Source organism: Rhodamnia argentea, chromosome 2 (genome assembly GCF_020921035.1).
Source record: "Rhodamnia argentea isolate NSW1041297 chromosome 2, ASM2092103v1, whole genome shotgun sequence".
Taxonomy (NCBI): Eukaryota; Viridiplantae; Streptophyta; class Magnoliopsida; order Myrtales; family Myrtaceae; genus Rhodamnia; species Rhodamnia argentea.
The window spans coordinates 19,252,028-19,269,491 of NC_063151.1; the positions used below are offsets into that span (position 1 = coordinate 19,252,028).

General features: G+C 40.8%; 2 protein-coding genes and 1 pseudogene across 7 annotated transcripts in view; 1 reads left to right on the forward strand and 2 right to left on the reverse strand.

Annotated features, from left to right (window-relative positions):
* LOC115739502 (calcium-transporting ATPase 3, endoplasmic reticulum-type) overlaps positions 1 to 1,862 on the forward strand; it is a 31,128-nt gene extending 29,266 nt beyond the window's left edge. For all 3 annotated transcript variants that reach the window (XM_030672619.2, XM_030672620.2, XM_030672621.2), the window contains 4 exons: positions 306 to 411; positions 510 to 563; positions 904 to 952; positions 1,261 to 1,862. In XM_030672619.2, the coding sequence (XP_030528479.1) occupies positions 306 to 411; positions 510 to 563; positions 904 to 952; positions 1,261 to 1,328 (277 nt within the window). In that variant the 3' untranslated portion in view covers positions 1,329 to 1,862. The remainder of the gene's footprint in view (positions 1 to 305; positions 412 to 509; positions 564 to 903; positions 953 to 1,260) is intronic.
* A 283-nt stretch (positions 1,863 to 2,145) lies between these two features.
* Positions 2,146 to 7,481, reverse strand: LOC115739615 (serine carboxypeptidase-like 2). 4 transcript variants are annotated; one of them, XM_030672805.2, is made up of 15 exons: positions 7,113 to 7,481; positions 5,352 to 5,497; positions 5,180 to 5,256; positions 4,947 to 5,069; positions 4,716 to 4,818; positions 4,199 to 4,236; positions 3,998 to 4,099; positions 3,801 to 3,887; positions 3,503 to 3,655; positions 3,148 to 3,219; positions 2,947 to 3,065; positions 2,739 to 2,852; positions 2,611 to 2,656; positions 2,425 to 2,527; positions 2,146 to 2,386 (listed from the first exon to the last, which is right to left on the reverse strand). In XM_030672805.2, the coding sequence occupies exons 1-14, from the start codon at positions 7,283 to 7,285 to the stop codon at positions 2,444 to 2,446; spliced, it is 1,437 nt and encodes a 478-aa protein (XP_030528665.1). In that variant the 5' UTR covers positions 7,286 to 7,481; the 3' UTR covers positions 2,146 to 2,386; positions 2,425 to 2,443. The 4 variants fall into 4 exon arrangements, with proteins under 4 accessions (XP_030528665.1, XP_048131363.1, XP_030528666.1 ...); XM_048275406.1 differs by having other exon boundaries at positions 2,146 to 2,382; positions 2,421 to 2,527; XM_030672806.2 differs by having other exon boundaries at positions 2,146 to 2,527; positions 7,113 to 7,229; positions 7,263 to 7,480.
* Positions 7,482 to 10,534: 3,053 nt separating this feature from the next.
* On the reverse strand, positions 10,535 to 16,545 carry LOC115739600 (annotated as a pseudogene).
* Positions 16,546 to 17,464: the final 919 nt, after the last annotated feature.

Genomic DNA, 17,464 nt, shown 5'->3' on the forward strand with positions numbered 1-17,464 from the left:
TTTTCAACAGTTAAGATCATAAGCACTCGAATTTATACTTAAATTTTTGCACTTACTATCCAGTTCTAGCAAGCAGGCCCTTAGTTTCTTGCTGCCAGACAACAAAAATGTTGTCATCATTAGGAAATTAGACTAATGTCACTTGTAAGCAGGTTGGGCTTAATATAGACTGCGTAAACAGTGTTTGGTGGACAGAATGCTGGCATTAGTTTGTTTGCTGATATTAGCCTCTGCAGCTTCTTTTAGTTTCTACTTGGGAAAAAAAAAATAGTTCCTGCTAATTTTTTCGTCATGTTTAATTTTAGTGTTATCCCTCCATGGAGTAACTTATGGCTTGTTGGCTCCATCATCCTGACGATGCTTCTCCACATATTAATACTATATGTGCATCCACTGTCCGTTCTTTTCTCTGTAAGTGGCTCTTCATATTGGCTCATCCTAGATATTACTGATAATTGAAGACAATTCATATATACTTCCTTGATAAAATTAAATGAAATGCATTGCAGGTAACACCACTGTCTTGGGCCGAATGGACTGTTGTTTTGTATCTTTCTTTCCCTGTAAGTAGTGCTTGACATGTCATCTGCTAAATTTGAATCTCTCTCTACAACCCAACAGAATGCTGCAAATTAATAAGGAGTTATGTAGTTGATATTTTGCTTCCTTTCTGCTTTGGATGCTTTCATTTGGTCTTTTTTGTCATTTCAAGATTGACCTTCTGGTCGGTTTTATTGTGAGACCAGATGAGGCTTTTATACATTTTCCCATGGAATTTGCAGGATTGATACTTCTTGATCTTGTACACATAATTGCCTAATTCTTAGTCGCTGATCTTGAATTCATCTTCATGAGTAAAATTTTGATCATTACTCCCTGACTATCATGTAATGTCAACTGCAGGTTCTAATTATCGATGAAGTCTTGAAGTTTTTCTCGAGAAATTCCTGTGGTAATATTACCTACACTGCTCTGTGTTTCCATATAGATTATATATACCCATCCTTGTACTGGGATAGTACATGGACAGATACCATAGCTTAATATTTGCTAGATAGCGTTGTGCAGCCTGTGAATCAGCTATTTTTATCTGCCTGAGTTGAGAACCTTGCCGTAAATAGTGTAGTATTTAGTATTTAATTATAACTAACCTTTAACTTCTTTTGCCATCTCTTTTAATGACTAGAATTTAGTCTTTCCCCCTGCCTGCGAGGTGGTTGCTTTGATAATATCATTTACTTGGCTTTCCTGTATGAACAGGCATGAGATTTAAATTCAGACTCAGGCGAGCTGAATTACTTCCTAAACGGGAAATGCGTGATAAGTGAAGATACAAATCTATCACATTCAATCCAAGTTATTTATACATTCTACTTCCTATGGAAGCAATTTTGGGCCACGTATCATAAGCTATATGTGGAAGTAGCTGCATTCTATTCGTTGTGGGGGCTCCGTTCCGGCATTTGTCTGCTTCAGAAAGATATTGTTGAAAGGAGCAACTATGCAAGTTTTGAGACTTCCTGTCCAGCTGTAATGTGGAAGAGGTGCAATTTTGTACTATATGGAGAAGAAACCAGGCTAACAGAAAGATGTATCTAAACCTCATACCACAGTGACATCACAATAGCAATTACTCCTTTAACAATGGCCAACAGACCCGAACTGTGTCTTCTTCTTTTTGCCTGTTGCTGTCAGTCAGTTTCTAATTCTTTTAGGCTGCCTGTTGGCAGAACAATCCTAGAAACTAATTTAAAGACTGTCAAAGCTTCGGCAACTGGGGCAACTGAGTTAACCCGGGCTACTGCAGTTTTTATATAGGCAAACAAATTGTGTGTGATAACCAGTGGAAATGAGTGTTTGAATCTAAATATCTATTTCAGAAACTTCGAGAATGCAATTACTTCCTAGAGAACTCGAGTTGGATACAGCCAAATCTGGTGTGACATAACCAGTTTATCTGTATATGCCTTGAAATGTGTGTGGTGACGCGAGTTGTCTTCCCCTTTCATTTGTAAATTCATGAGATAAATTGGTCATGGTTCAGTCACAGACCCATCCTCTGCTTTTCAGCTATTTTTTGCACATCTATTTCCCTGTGAAGAGCATTGCACAAACGATCTGCTAGCCAAAAAGGAGGTAAACAAATGAATGGAAATGGTTATTTGGCTCATGGATATAGGATTGATGAGAGTTTTTTGTTCAACATGCAGTGTCATTACATCTCATGGATATGAACAATAAATTGCTGGAGTTGGCCATATGAAATCTAGTTGTCTGCTAGCGATATATGATAGAAAATACAATTGCTGCTCAATCTGCGAGCTAGCGACCATGAATGAATTCTTTTAGCAGATGCTTTTACAAATGGCTAATTTCATGCTGTTTGGTCTTATTTGGGTATGCCATGAGCTTGAAAGCTGTTTGCTTTCGAGCTCTAGTCATCTTACAGTGGCTCCTGCGATATCCACCTTTCATACATACCAAAACATTCTTCAGGCTTGTACTCGGGAGCTGTGTGCCCTCCACCCTGAAGATTAACCCAACCATTAGCAAGCATTCACTTCTATCGTGATTCGATTCAGAGATTAAAGAGTGCGCGAGGGTTCTTGCCTTAACAGTTGCGAATGTCATTCCATTCGAGTAAGTCCTCGTGTAACTGCATAATCGCAACTTATTCAGAAACCCCACTTAGGTAGCTTTAGAATGACTAGCTACTCCGGATTCAAATTTTAGCTTACCCGGCAACTTGACCTTGGACCCTCCACGATCGCCAGTCGTCGACGATCGAATAGTTCAGTGATCTTATCCACGCTTGAGTACCCATATATGGTACAATCATGTCATGATCTCCACTGTCGAGGCACATTTGAATTCCAAATCAATCCATATCCTCTAATACAAAGAGAAGCTAAATTACATAACGTTCAACTATCGAGTTGGACTTACCTGTAAATTAAAGAACGCAAGCCTTTTGCACTGAGCTTTGCGTGGTATTGCAGAGTGCTGGAAATGTCTTTTGTATATTTCAATCCATAGTTGCACCTCTGCCAGTCCCCAATGCTTCCCTGCAATTAAAGTTCATGCTTCAGTGATCTTGCGTCGGCTACTTGCGTGTGAGTTCATGGCTCTTCATTTTACTACTTTTACCTTTCTTATGTGAAGAGTCTCACGGACATTGTCATCGTCGGTCCAACTGTAAGACAGCTTGTAACCATCAGCCTGCACTTACATGAACAGAGAGATGAATTTGCAAAAAGTTGGGAGGTAATGGAATGCAAAAACTATAAGAAAACGAGATTGCAGCTTTGAGTTGATTTCTTGGCCTTTTGGTGATAGAATGAACAAAAGGGATAAAAGGATAAATTGCAGCTTTGAGTTGATTTCTGCAAGATCTTCAAATGGTATATTTATATGTTTTTTGGCTTTTTAGTTTAAAACATCACTTGAGCAATCCACAATCTATAATCAACAGAACAAGGAGAATGTATGTAGGACAAGCTACCCGACAGCCTGAATCCAGACCAGCGGTGAGTTCACGAACAAGGAGGAAATTCTCAAGAAGAGATCTCCGGTCTCCGAGCATCTCCCCAGGCTTCGGCAATGCATATCCACACAGAGGTTCCAGGATTTGGGCGGTTTGAAGTCCCGAAATACACTGTGAAGGTGACAGGCAGTACATGGATGATGATTCCATCTTGGTATACCTCAAAAGGTTCAACTATAATATGTAGAGGATGCTTGGGCTATCTACATTAACTGAACTCATTCACTCTCATTCACTTGTCATAAGCACGGGATACCTGATAGAAAGCCTGAAGATCGTTCGCACACTCCGCGTTACTGGGCTCGGAAATTTGATAATTCCCCCTACAAGTTCTCTTCAGTGACTGGATTGGACAAATTTTGTTTGTCTCAATGTTCAGTAAGATCCTCCGCCCCACTGGGGCTGTAAGCATAATCTAATTGGATCGTTTATGTAGGGAAAACACTAAGTCACCTCATAGAGCTCGTCCGAGATGAGTCCCATTCCATGAGCAAACGGTACCGGAGCATTGTTGTCGAAACCTGGATCTGTCGCCGGATTTCCGAGCACGTAACCCTGCATGCATTCAGAAGAATCTAACTTCTAGCCAAGCAGAAAGTTGGAGCAAACTTCTCTTTCTTGGTTCAGTGTGCCAATCATTGTACATCTACAAACCTGGATGTTTATAGCCGGATTTTTGCCTTCATCGTTTCCTGCGAGGGCATGGAAAATGAGAATGAAAGCCAGTAGCATTTTGCTTGTCGCTCTACTATTAAGCGCTTGAATATCCGAATTCGCATTCACCTAGCTAACACTGATTTCAGCCGCAGAATTCTTCTTTTCTGAGCAAATTTGAGCTTTCGATTTAGAATCTTGGCCATTACATGTCGGTTTCCATTTGTCGGAAGTCATTAGGTATCGATTACTATGACTTGATTAGCAAAATGTTCTCGCCCCTAAAAGCACATGCACGTTTTTAGGAACATCCTTCGAAATTTTTGGATAATGGAAGGTGGAAGTTGGGAGCCAATGTAATCTAGTGCAGATCATTGAGTTGTGCTTTTGAATCAATCTCCATCTCCAATATAAATACTACATAGCCCCTTAAACAAGAGTAAGTGGAAACTGAACTATTGCAATGAATAACACAATGGTCCTTTCTATAAGACAGACTAATAGTATTGCCGATTACCATCCATGATCTCTTGAACAAGGACAGGGACGGTGAGTCCCGAATAGGAGTCTCCGCCAATGTAAAGCGGGTTCGAGATGAACTCAGGATGACTGATCAACCACTGCAACCTCCCCCCAAATTATATGAGCAAGTTAGTGATCTCACTAAATTTTCCGAATTCGAATAAAGCATCAACCCCGTAGTACACAGACTGTTGCTCCTATTTAGATAAGAATTCCCTGAGCATACCTTCCTTAGAAACTGATGAAGATGTTGCACTTGTCTGAAATCTCCTGTCTCATAAGCAAGCGGGTTCTCCGCATATGAGAATCCAGTCCCGACGGGCGAATCAACAAATATAATGCTAGATGCCTGAGAACCCCAACTGTTAGTTTTAATCCCCATTATCTCAATTGGATACAATGTAGTAGTATCATTATCAGGTAAATAGTAAGTCTAATTAATTCCTAATGTGGCATTACCTTTGTCCATGAATAAGGATTTAGAACTAACTCCGGCAAGCTCCTATTGTACGCCTTTATCTTGAAATTTAGCGGACCTGCAAGAGCAAGCGATCACCATGTGGTCGACAAGGAGAAAAATCGGTGCAACTGTGCGAGTAGATAACCCGATATGCAGCTTCCTCAGTCTCACCGATTTCATAGATCAGACCAGAGAAAGCGGAGCAACCCGGACCGCCGGTTAGCCAAAGAAAGAGAGCATCTTCCTTAGGATTTCTCTCCGACTCCACAAAGTAGTAGAAGAGTTGAATTGCCTCTGATTCACCCACACCAACATACCTGATTCAATATGGAAAAAGCACGTCATATTTGATCAAATCTGCACGTGTAAAAGCTTTTAGGAATAACGGTAAGCTTAATGACGCCAACACTGGTCGTAGAGCCATGTCAATCCGAATGAGAAACACGAACAGCATAGGACTGTGTCAAATGTGGCTTAGTTGTTTAAATGATCATTGCAACCTTATCACATCACTTGATATATCAATTTCGTGGACCTATTTTAATAAATGCTGAATTTGAACAATTGTAATCCTCGAAAATGCCATTTTTCTTAGAAGCTTCAACCTATTGGGTGGGGTAAAACTTTAGATCCAATCATGGGTTTGTCATATGAGTTAAGGAATCAACATATACGTGTGGATTAAACTCATAAGAGAATTTGGATGAATCAGACGAGCGTGATCAGTTCTAAAGTGGATCGGTTTGGAGATTGGCACCTATAACCAATCATGTAGGTCCCGGTTCCCAAAAAATTAGAACTGGGAACCAAACCGGTTACTCGTAGAACCGAATCCGCCAGTTCTCACTTCTACCCAAGAACCGAATTTGTCTAAAAAATTCACATGATTGATATTAGGTAACTTTTTAGTCTATAATTAATAAACTCTTGTTATCCATTTTTCCTAATTGCATCTCACTGCCTTACCAACAGTTCTGACAAAAGAACAAACAACCAAACTGGTAACAGGCGAGTTCCAACGTTTGATTGCGATGATCAAATCGGTTCTTTCCGAAGCTGCTTGGCTATGGCCAAGTTCAGTTCGGTTTTTGTGTTGAACCGGCTCGATTGCTCACCGCTAATTTAGACTGCCTCATATGAATAACCCTATATGCCCGGCGACTCACTCGGATGTGGCTTACGTATTACTTGATCCATGAAACTACTATGATGTTTTACTTACATGCATAGGTTTACCTGCCTAAGAGAATCGATCATAAACAATGAAGAAGAAGAAAAACTTCAGATCCACATGAGTTGTATGATGTGAGGAGCAATTTATGCATGGCAGGGAGCTAGTACATAAATAATTCATAGGCAGAAATGACATTCAAAACACGGTTCAATCCGGAAATCGGACTGAACCGCTCTCATGCACCTTATTTAAAAACTATGTAGTGAGATGCGACAAGGAAGAATGGAACCCATAACCTCTTAACTAGGAATACGTGCACAAGACCACTCATTTACCAGTCATAAGCCAAAATAACGTACACCAATTATGTGATTTTCAAATAATAAATCCGATTCTACAAAGCTGGTTCCAAGTATACAATCGGTTCGGTTTCTTGGTCCAATTTTTCGGAACTGTGACCTATATAAGGTATATTCCAATCTCTGGTTTTAGAACTGGTCCTTCACTTAAGGAAAATACTTCCCCGACAGATCTGTGTAAAGCACTTATTGATTGGGAGATCGTATGGTCAGAAATAATCGAGAGTACTGTCAGACTATCAAGCCGACATCTTCCTTCCCTTAAATATTCCTTAGCACTTGCTCGAGTGCTCCATTCAAGAGTTGAGTTCACGCGATTCGGGCCGCACCGTTTCGAACAACCAGAGACGCACGATCAACGAAAAGCCCCACAGATTGAACACTAGAGTCGGGACTCACCCAGTTTCGAGACGAAATGGAAGAGGCCCTTCGAATCCAGGAAGGAACTCCACTCTTGAGCTGCAGCACGAGAGCTGGACGTACCCCTGCACCAGAAGAATAGCCACAACAAAAGAGTGAAGCCTAAGACTGACAAGGGCGCGCGGCACGGCAATGCCACTGGAGTCGGCCATTCTCTCCTTCGCTCTTCTTCGACCGGTGTCAGTCTCCTCTCTTCCTGTGCGTTACCGAGACAAGCGTCTGATGATAATATAGAGCCCCAGCGTGGGACGCAAAGACGAGAAAGAGATAAGAAATGACTCCCCCCGGGGCCGAAACGTGTGGTTCGTGGCGGTGAAAGCAACCGGTGATCGAATCAAGAACGCAAAAGACCCGTTTGGCTCTACCGCCTTTATGCATCTTGGAGTTGCGTCCTTGAAGTTCTCTCTTGAATAGCCATTACAGACGCCGAGACAAAACCAAAAAAGGGCCAGATAGGGAAGTATGAGGAGGAAAATGCACCGCATGGGAATTATGAACACGGCACGTGCTTTGCACTTGCTCGGCTCTATCAAGGCCAAGCCACAAAGGACTTCCCTTCAAGAATAACTCAAAAGTAAAGTCCGGTGTACAAAACGAAATATTTGTCGAAACGTGTAGATGTACTAGTTTAAAGAACCAACAGAGAGTCTCCATTGCATCGCTCGGGAAAAACACTAAAAGAACTCTTTAATCTGTTATCTTGGTATCAATTTGATCATAAATCTTTTAATAAGATCAATTGAGTCCTAAATATTTTTCACATTAGTATCAATTTGGTCCATCCGGCCGAGTTAGGCCGAAAATCGCTGATGTGGATATCGGCAATCCTCCGTGGCATGGCCGGCGCTAATATTGACATCTTTTGTAATTTTTTCAAAAAAAAATTGATGTATTTTCCTTTTTCTTTCTTTTTTTTCTTTCCCTTTTAATATTGTGGGTGGCCAATCTCTAGCCACAAGTAAGGGTCAGCATCACCAGGTCACGCCCAAGGGTCGGCGAGACCCCCCTTGCCAAACCGGGCAACGCGGACCCTTGCCCAAGCCAAGGTGGCCTCGCCTAGGCAAGGGTTAGCCTCACCATCACCAAGCAAGGCCACCCTAGCCCGGGCGAAGGTCGGCCTCCCGGGTGCTCGGTCTCACCCAAGTGAGGTGGGCTAGCCATCGGCAAAAAGAAAGGGAGATTAAAAAAAAAGGAAAAAATAAATAAATAAATCACAAAAATATTTAGGACTGAATTGGTACCGACGCAAAGAAAGCCCAGGTTGACGTTCACGTCAGCGATTTTCATCCTAAATTGGCCAAATGGACTGAAATGATATCAATGCAAAAAAGTTTATGACTGAATTGATAACAATATAATAGATTTAGGATTTTTTGGGTACTTTTCCCGCATGACTCTCATGCATAATACATCAACATCTGATGTTAATTGATCTAAAAGTTAAGGGAGGAATACCAAAAAAGTCCCAAAACTTATTATAACCGTGTCAATTCAATCCTTAACTTTTTTTTTTTTTGGCCAATTCAATCCATTTGGCCGATTGGCGTTAACGTGGAATGGTCGGCATAGATGTGGACAATTCTTAATACTATTTTACATTATTGAATTTTGCATAATTTGTATTAATTTTCTTCTTTTCTATTATTTTAATTTTTTATGGATTAGGATCGGCACAGCACCGTCGACCATCGGCCAAGGCCCAGCGACCTACGCCGGCCTCTAGGCAAGGGCATGCAAGCCCTCGTCTGTAGCTCAGCGCGGGCCGCGACTCAAATAGGCGATTCAAAAAATTGATCAGTGGAATGGAGGCTTTTTTTATTTGAACCATGTCAAAAAAAAGCTCCATGATTACCATCCATTATATTTATTAGAAAAAAAACGCTTTATCAAACGCTTAGTAACGTCAATGTACTTCGACAATAATTTTGTGATTTTTCTTAAATTAGATGCATTTTGACGTATGTGTCGTTGATAAAAGTGTTACGTTTATATGAATGTGTACAAATACAATTTTGTATTTGTATGCACATTCATGTAGCTTATATAGTCACTTTGGCCAATATTGTCAGAAATTGCTAACGTGTCCATGTCCCAAGTAGAACGGCCGCTAATGATTAAATCACCACATTCAGCAATTTCTAACGTAAATTGATATGAATGATTATGCTGGAATTTTGAGCAAAGTTTAGATCTAAATTGGTTAAATTAAAATTTTATGACTTAATTGACATTCGCAGAATAAGTTTATGACCTATTAGATAATTTTTTCCCCCTCGAAACCAGTCACTCCTACGTATTATTGCTCACCCAAACACTCCACGTCAAAAAGCATTACCAACCTTATTGTCATCCTAAAGAAATTTCCCTAGAGCTTAAGGTTTTGTTTGTTTCTCGAAAATTGAGTGAGTTGCAAAATATTTTTCTAAAATGATCATCCGTCTTACTCGAAATAATTAGTTAATCAAAGATGTTTTCATTATCGATAGTAATCTATGTGTAAACATTTTCTAAAACGATGAAGATATTTCTCATTCATTCATTCATTCATTCTTGTATGCGATAGAGGCGATTATTTTCTCGAAAATGTTTTCCAAATTCATTATTGTTTGCGAAACAGACACGGCTCAAGTGACATTCAATAGTCGCGCAAAATCCCAGGTGCCCTTCTCCATCTCATCCCATTCCTAAGTAGACAAGTCTTACCTAAAAAAAAAAAAATCTGTAAACACTTCAATTTCTCGGTTTCAAGCACTTGTCCGCTGATACAATATGACGACCGCGCGCCTAATCAAGTTCATTAAAATGCTCGGACAAGTTCGATCATCATCAAAATCATTCAATTTGGAAAACATCCTTGACAAGTCATGCCTCGAAAGCTGCTAAATCTTTTAGTCTATATTCATCACTTTGTATATCGACCAATCTCAACATTATGATGATCTATACTCCTCCCACGTCCAAACATTGAAGCCGGTTTTCTTAACATCCCAGCGAGAGAGCGTCGATTGAACTGATGATATATTTCCTTGAACAAAATTATCTTTCAATCTACTACACTGCGGATTTCTCCCTCATCCCCCCGTTGTTTTCCTACTCTCGTTGCTGGTTCGAAAGCGTCAGCTTTTACCACTGAACCCAGTCAATAGGCATAGTAATTTTTTTTTTTTTCCCTTGCCGGGCGTGGTATCCGATCCTATCGACTCAACTAACCTTCACGAATGCACGTAACAGCCAATCCACGTGCATCAGCCAAAGCTCGACTCAAGAGTGGTGGCAGTAGCTTTCAAGGTTACACTAAGTGAGAAACTGTGACTTTAACACGAGATCTACCAAGTTTTATCAAACGCTTAACCACCAACAAAACCTACCCGACCGGTCCCCTGGAGTTCACTAGATATGCATTCAAATCTCAAGTTTGTTCTTTTGATCTTAATTTAATTGTGGAAAAAGATGTACCTGCCTCTACCATCAAGGCACATCACTCCTATTGGCCAAATACTTCACAGGCATCTTTCTCCTGCTGCTCAGCAGAAAAACCTCAGCGACAGTAGTGTTTCTGTAACATTCAGAATAGAGGTTTTTTTTGCACAATTCTGCCTCCACTTAATAGCAACCGTTTGTGCATTGGAGCAGCCGAACAAAATTTGCAGCCCCATGCTCATACTCAGTTGAAGCTGGTACATTCTGCCTTTCCTCTTTCCCTGTATTGATTATGAATTCTTTGTTCTTGTCACAGCAAAAGATTGATGACTTTGACATGCATATACTCGTATACATTTTTCACACCGTTCTAGTCTCAACAGGTACGGAACTATCTGCAGTTTTTTCCATATCCATTGCAACCAAACTATCTTCATCATCCTTGCTCTTCTCCGGTTTCTCGACCTTCAGTTTCTGCCAGAACATCGAATAAAAGTCCCAACACCAATCAGATGTAGTCAGATATTTGCTAAAACCCAAGCAAACTGATGCAGTAATTCCATTAATTTCTCAGATGACTAAATATGGATGGCAAGGTACTGGACCTTGACCACCATTTGAAAAGGCAAAACGAATGCTGTTGTGTGGCAAAAAGATATTTCTGTTGCATCAGAAAACCATGACCACATAACGAAAGTACCACTTGATAATTATTACTTCGCAAGGTTAATTGCGTCCTCTCCAGCTGACGTAAAGTCTCTGGGACAATATCTAAATTGAAGCCTAACTCGAAGATTAGACCACTAACCTTAATAGGCAAGGAGGTGTCCTTCGTCATCCGTGCAAACATGTTGCTGTAAACCTCGACATCTCTCCTGTTGCTCTCGGCTTGAAGTTGCTTCAAGCTCCTTTCTGGCATTTTCACCTCTCTTACAAAAATGCATTCCACCATAAGCGTCAGAGCTCGCAATGGAAGCCAAAATTTAACGCTGGAATGATATCCGCATGTTTAATGCTCATTTCACCACTCCTGGCCCAGCAACAAATTGGCTACTAGTTACTTTTCTGCTAAGAGAGAGACAGTGTTTCTCTTTCTTAAAATCAAAATACCTGTCAAAGGCCAAATAGCCTTTTTTTAACTGTGATTGTGCCAGGACTTCTACTCCATTGTTGGGTATATGTTTCTCGCTGTTATGTACTGTCTCAATCTAGCAAAGCAAGAAATACCCTTTTTTTTTGGCTAAACAGCAAACAAACGAAAAATTAGAGTAACTGTTCACCTGTTAACGGGATCAATATCAAGAGCTTTCCTGATGTCTAGTTCAGCTAAGACCAGATCCCCAATCTCCATATAAGCTTGCGCCCTTCTGTACAATGCTTTCACGTTGTAGAACTCATAATCCAGTACCTGAATTCCAAAAAGAAAGGGAATAAACCAGATGCTCGTCAGTAATCATCACCCCGCCCTGTAATTTTTAAGGCAGAGCAAATTCTCTTTATAGTTGCATCAGCAGACCAGCAGAACTGCTGCAATATAAAAAGTAACACAGCTCACTTCATCTGGTTCATTGCCTAATTATTCACCATTCAGATGCTGCTTTCACATGCACAAAACCAGAAGCGAACAACACACATAACCTTCCATGAAATACTGAAAAAATAAATATGGCCATGACTTTGAAATTTTCCACTCTCAAACTTACTTCCCCATGAAATTGAAGAAGAAAATTACATGTTTACTAGATCCAGCAAATGGTCATGGGATCTTCTGCACTTCACCTTCGAAGATAGCTTAATTGCTTCCTGGAAATCATTTAGCTTAAGACTACAAGCAGCAGCATTTAGCCAGCATGCAACTCTCAATGCTTTGACTAGCTTTTGCTCATCATCCTCAAAGGAACCATCTTCACTGACATAGTCAGCAGCCTATAATCACAGGAAAATAATCAGACCTCAAGTGACTGAAATAGAATTTAGAGTATTTCAATTAGACATCACACCCCAGCAGCTACCTTATCATACTTCTTTCCTGCTTGTCAAAACTTCCCAGCCTTGAACAGTAAATTACCTTCTCCTTTCTTCCTCCCAGCTTCCTCAATTCTCTCATGATTATCCAACTCCCATGGGGCTCTCTCCTTTACAAAATTCAAGGCAAAAGGGCACAAGAGAGAACAATTGGTACTCCCGTTAATTAAAAGTGTCAAGCAAATAACTTTTTAAATAACTAGATGACAAGAATCTTGTATTGATACCCCAAAAACCATATACGTGAAAACATTACTGAGACTACTTAAAGGAAATACGTGAAAAGAACAGCAATGAGAACTCTAGGTTTCAATCAGAAAAAAAAGATATCAACTGCAGGCACAACAAAATATGATATAAATCAACGTGAAAGAAATTTTAACAATCTTCAGTTAAGTTATGTTTCGGAAAGTTTGTCCTCGTAAATTTCACAATCTTTGAAATGAGCAGAATATCTTGTTCTTTACATTAATCTTTGTAATCACATCCATTAGTTGCTATAGAAGATGGAAAACTTTGCGGAAGTCTTGTCAACTTATACCAAGAAAAAGCACAAGTCCCAGTTTATCTGTGGAGAATGAGTAGGGAACAGAGTGGCTGCAAAATAGAGGCCACTGGGGATTTGATTCTTACACTGCTTAACAAATTCCTCATATTCACAAATAACTCTCTTCTCTTCACAGATCTATCATGAAGAAAAGCGGTAAAGTTGAGTTACAGGCCAAAGCAAACTATCAACCATTCAAGCTGAGCAAAATTACATAGGGAGGGGTAGTGTGGCAGGTTAACATTGGTTGGGAAGAGAAAAAAAGACCCGGTCTCATGATTCAGCACATGAATCAGGATGTCCACCAGAAGACATCATTCTTTAATCTTACATAAAAAAGAAATCTTATTTTACGCAGTCTTCCATTACCTTAACGAAATCCAGCATTTCAACTTCATAAATTAGATTGGAACATGGAGGAACAATGGCGAGATCTCGCTCAACTTCTACGCTTCCAAACCCATATTCATGATTTATTGTCACCATAGCCAGCTCCCCTTTCTTCATGGTTGCTGATGCACAATCTAAACCAGCAATCACTTGCTCTAAAGACAGCATTAGGCAAAAATACAATAAGATAATGTATGTGACTTCACAAGTCATATGAAACAATTCCAATTCATAATAAAGTATAGAAGCTGTAAGATTATCTGACTGACCTTCATCTGTGACAAAGTTCAGAGGTTGCTCGCCATCTAGTCCTTTCTTTTCAAACACAGTCCCATCCTCTAGCCTAGCTGCATAGCTAACTGCACAATTTTCACATTAGCAATGTGAGAAATGAAAAGGCATTTTCCCACCACTCAATTCATCCAACTTAGTTCAAAGAGTCAAATGCCATAGCCTTTACAAAAATCAAACCAAGAAAAGGAATACTTACCTGTAACAGCTGCACCCTCATTTGCTGTAAATGCTCCTTCCCCTTCTTTCAGGATCTTCTTGAGTACCTTATTATCGCCAGTGACATCAATAACAGGCTTGAAAGATACCAATTCCAAGTCAATATCGAGGGTAGAATTTGGAGGAACATTATGTAGCTGGTCACTGTTATCAAATTCTTTCCCCCCAGAAGCATCTGCTCAAAAAAAAAAAAAAACTCATTAGAAGTACAAAAACACACTACAGATGATTTGTTGACTTTCAAAGTTACAGTGGGAGATGTATCAGACGTTTTCTTATCAGGTCATATAGTCATTATGAGCAGCAAAATAGGAGGTCCATAATTTGATGATGCATTAAAAATCGTAATGTACTTCCAAAATACTGCTTGATTGAGACAACATAAGTGGCATTGAAAATACAAACATTTTCGAATGGAGCAGTCAGCCTGCATCTTCAACTCAATTGACAGCAAGATACATAATCACATCACACAAAAGGAGATAAAAAAAAATAAACCTTTGCTCCACCCATCTTCCAAAAAGTACAAATAAAGCAGTTTGTCTGAGTGTGATTACACCTTTGATATTAAGTCCTAGATCTAGGCATGTAAAACACTTAAGACTGTCTAAGTGCAACTTACATATAGTCTTCCATGACAACAGAATCTATTAAATATTACATGCCTTTTTTCCCTGCCCAAGATATAATCAACTTAGTCTTTTCAGTCTTTCAATGTAAAGATAAAGTTAAGCACCTTATGACATACAAAGGTTGCAAGCACGCATTAAAAGCCTACACATTCGATGCTCATCCTGATTGCGGAGGTCGAGAGGGAGAGTCTCAAAGGAACCATGGGGCTGTATGTATATAAGTGAAACAATTGTTATGACCACATTCTACCAGGAAAAAAAGGAAAACTGTCATGAGCTTTGAATGGAAGCCCCGGTAAATGGCGGCAGTAACTCCAACACTAGTGTCAATAACATTTACAATGAAATTATACTGAGAAGCAATTTTTTATGAGTCAGAAAACCAAACCCAATAAATAGTATGTAACTCATGAAGATTGAAGTGACGTCTTCATATCAGAAAACTTTCCCGTAATTGCACGTTATGACATATCTCATGCAATCCATTTGAATTAGTTAAGGCAATATTGTAATACTGATGAAACTCCTAGCAAGTCTAAATTCACAGTGCGAAGTCTAACTTAAATTTACATATCTCTTCATATCAGATCTCATGTAACTGAATTGACATCATTTGGATACATAAACTGAGGTTGAATGAGCAATTTAACCTTTTCTCCCTTTTTCATGGTCATCACCGCTTTCGAAAATGCTGGACACAAATGACCTGAAAGAACCATATTACTTCTGAGTATCATGTAAGACACAAAAATGCAACCATAATCTGCGGCTATAAAGCTTTCTGGCATTGATCAGAAACTAACCATCTTTTATGTAAAATTCCACTCCTTCTGATGCTTCAGCAATAATGGCACCATCAGGCAACGCCACTCGATATTTCACTGCAATTCATGACAAAAGAGGCACGTTTATCTTTCGCATTCAATTGTAGTTGTTCATCTTTCACCAGACAAGTCTGTCTGGCTAGGGGGCTCACTGGCCCGGGGACTAAATCTCATTCAGCCCAAACAAAGAGAATAACTTACCCAAGACTTCATCTAGATCGCTAGGTCGCTCATTCCTCTCCCCCTTTACCAAAATCTTTTTCACAATCGCCCTATCTTCACAGATATCCACCACTCTGATCCACGAAACCAGCTCGACTTCAAATCTCACAGCTGCATTTGGAGGAACACCCTCGCGACCCACAGCTCCATAGCCAATTCAGGAGGCACAGTGATCAAGGCACATTCCCCTTCCTTCATTGTTATAATCCCATGGTCCAAACCGGAAACTAATTGACCTTCGAAAAGGAACGAAAACAGATTCAGACCGGACCCTAGAAAGGATTCTTCGCCGCCAAATGAATGATTAAGCAAGGCAAGCTAAAACAACATGCGAAAAATCTCACCCTGACCAAGCTTCAATGTCAGAGGTTCATCTCTATCTCTGGTCGAATCGAACCTAGTCCCGTCAATCAGAGTCGCCACGAAATGAACTGCGTCGCATCACAGAACCAAATCCAACGGAGAAACTTAGCGAACTTGTTAACAACAGCGACAACCGGTCCCTGCGCTCGCACGCGCGCGCATTTCACACAATCACGCACGAAAGGACGCGAAAGGACAGAGAAGTACCGGTGGCCTCGTCGCCGAGCTCGGGCGTCTCCCAGCCGCGGCCGCGCTTGAGGAGCTTCTTCACGAGGCCGGTGCGGTTGAGCGGCCTCTCCTCGCCGACCTTCATCGGAGGCGCCGAATCGACCACCTCGCCCGGTTCTTCGCCGAGATCGTCGTCGTCGTCTGCAATGACCGAGACGTCGGTCTTCTTCCCCGACGCCATTTTCCTCAGCGCGAGCCAGCAAAGCGCCGGTTGCTTCTCCTCCTGTTTTCGTTATAGGAGGAGTTCCCCGAGCTGGAGAACTCAGTTACTCACGGCCCGCATGAAAACACTTCATAAATTTCATTTGTCTGCTAAGCCTGCTGTGCGCATGAAATCACTTATGTCCAAGAAATTAACTTTTGATCAAAAATTGATTTCTCTACTTCTCCTCAAAAGTAGAAGTTGATTTTTCTACTTCTGCTCTAGATTGACTTCTGATCAGAAAAATTCGTTTGGTAACGGTTGAAAATTTCTATTTTTGAAACATTATTAACAAAATTTTCGACGGCGATGGTCGACGGCGGCGATGGTTGGTGGCGGCGGTGGTGGTCGGTGGCGGTCGGCGATGGTTGGCGGTGGCGGTGGTCGGCGGCCGTCGGCGGCGGCGGCGGTTGTCGGCGGAGGTGGTCGGCGGTTGGCGGCGGTGGTCGCGACGGTGGCGATGGAGGTGGAGGTCGCGGCGGTCGGCGGCGGCGGGTGGCAAGCGGCGGTGGGTGGGCAATGGCCGACGAAGGGGGGTGTGGTCCAAGAAGTGATTCTGGAGCCGAGAAGTTAAAATTTTTTACTTCTCAAAATTGGTCGAAATCCTAGTCAGAAGTGAAAAATCTTGCTGTAAGTGAAAAATCCTACAGGAAGTCAATTTTTTTACCAAACGGATTTCTACTTCGATCGGGTTTTTATCAAACACATTTCTCTGCGAGATGGGCTTCTGGCGGAGAAATGAGAAATCAGAAGTGATTTCATGCGCACCCTCATCCACCAGACAAATGCTTTTGATAAAAATTTGATCGAAATAAAAATTCATTTGGTAAAAAAATTGACTTCTGATAGAATTTTTCATTTATGGTAAGATTTTTCACTTCCGATAAGATTTTTGGCCAATTTTAAGAAGTAAAAAATTTTAACTTATCGCCTTCGTAATCACTTCTTAGATCATATCTGCCTCCGCT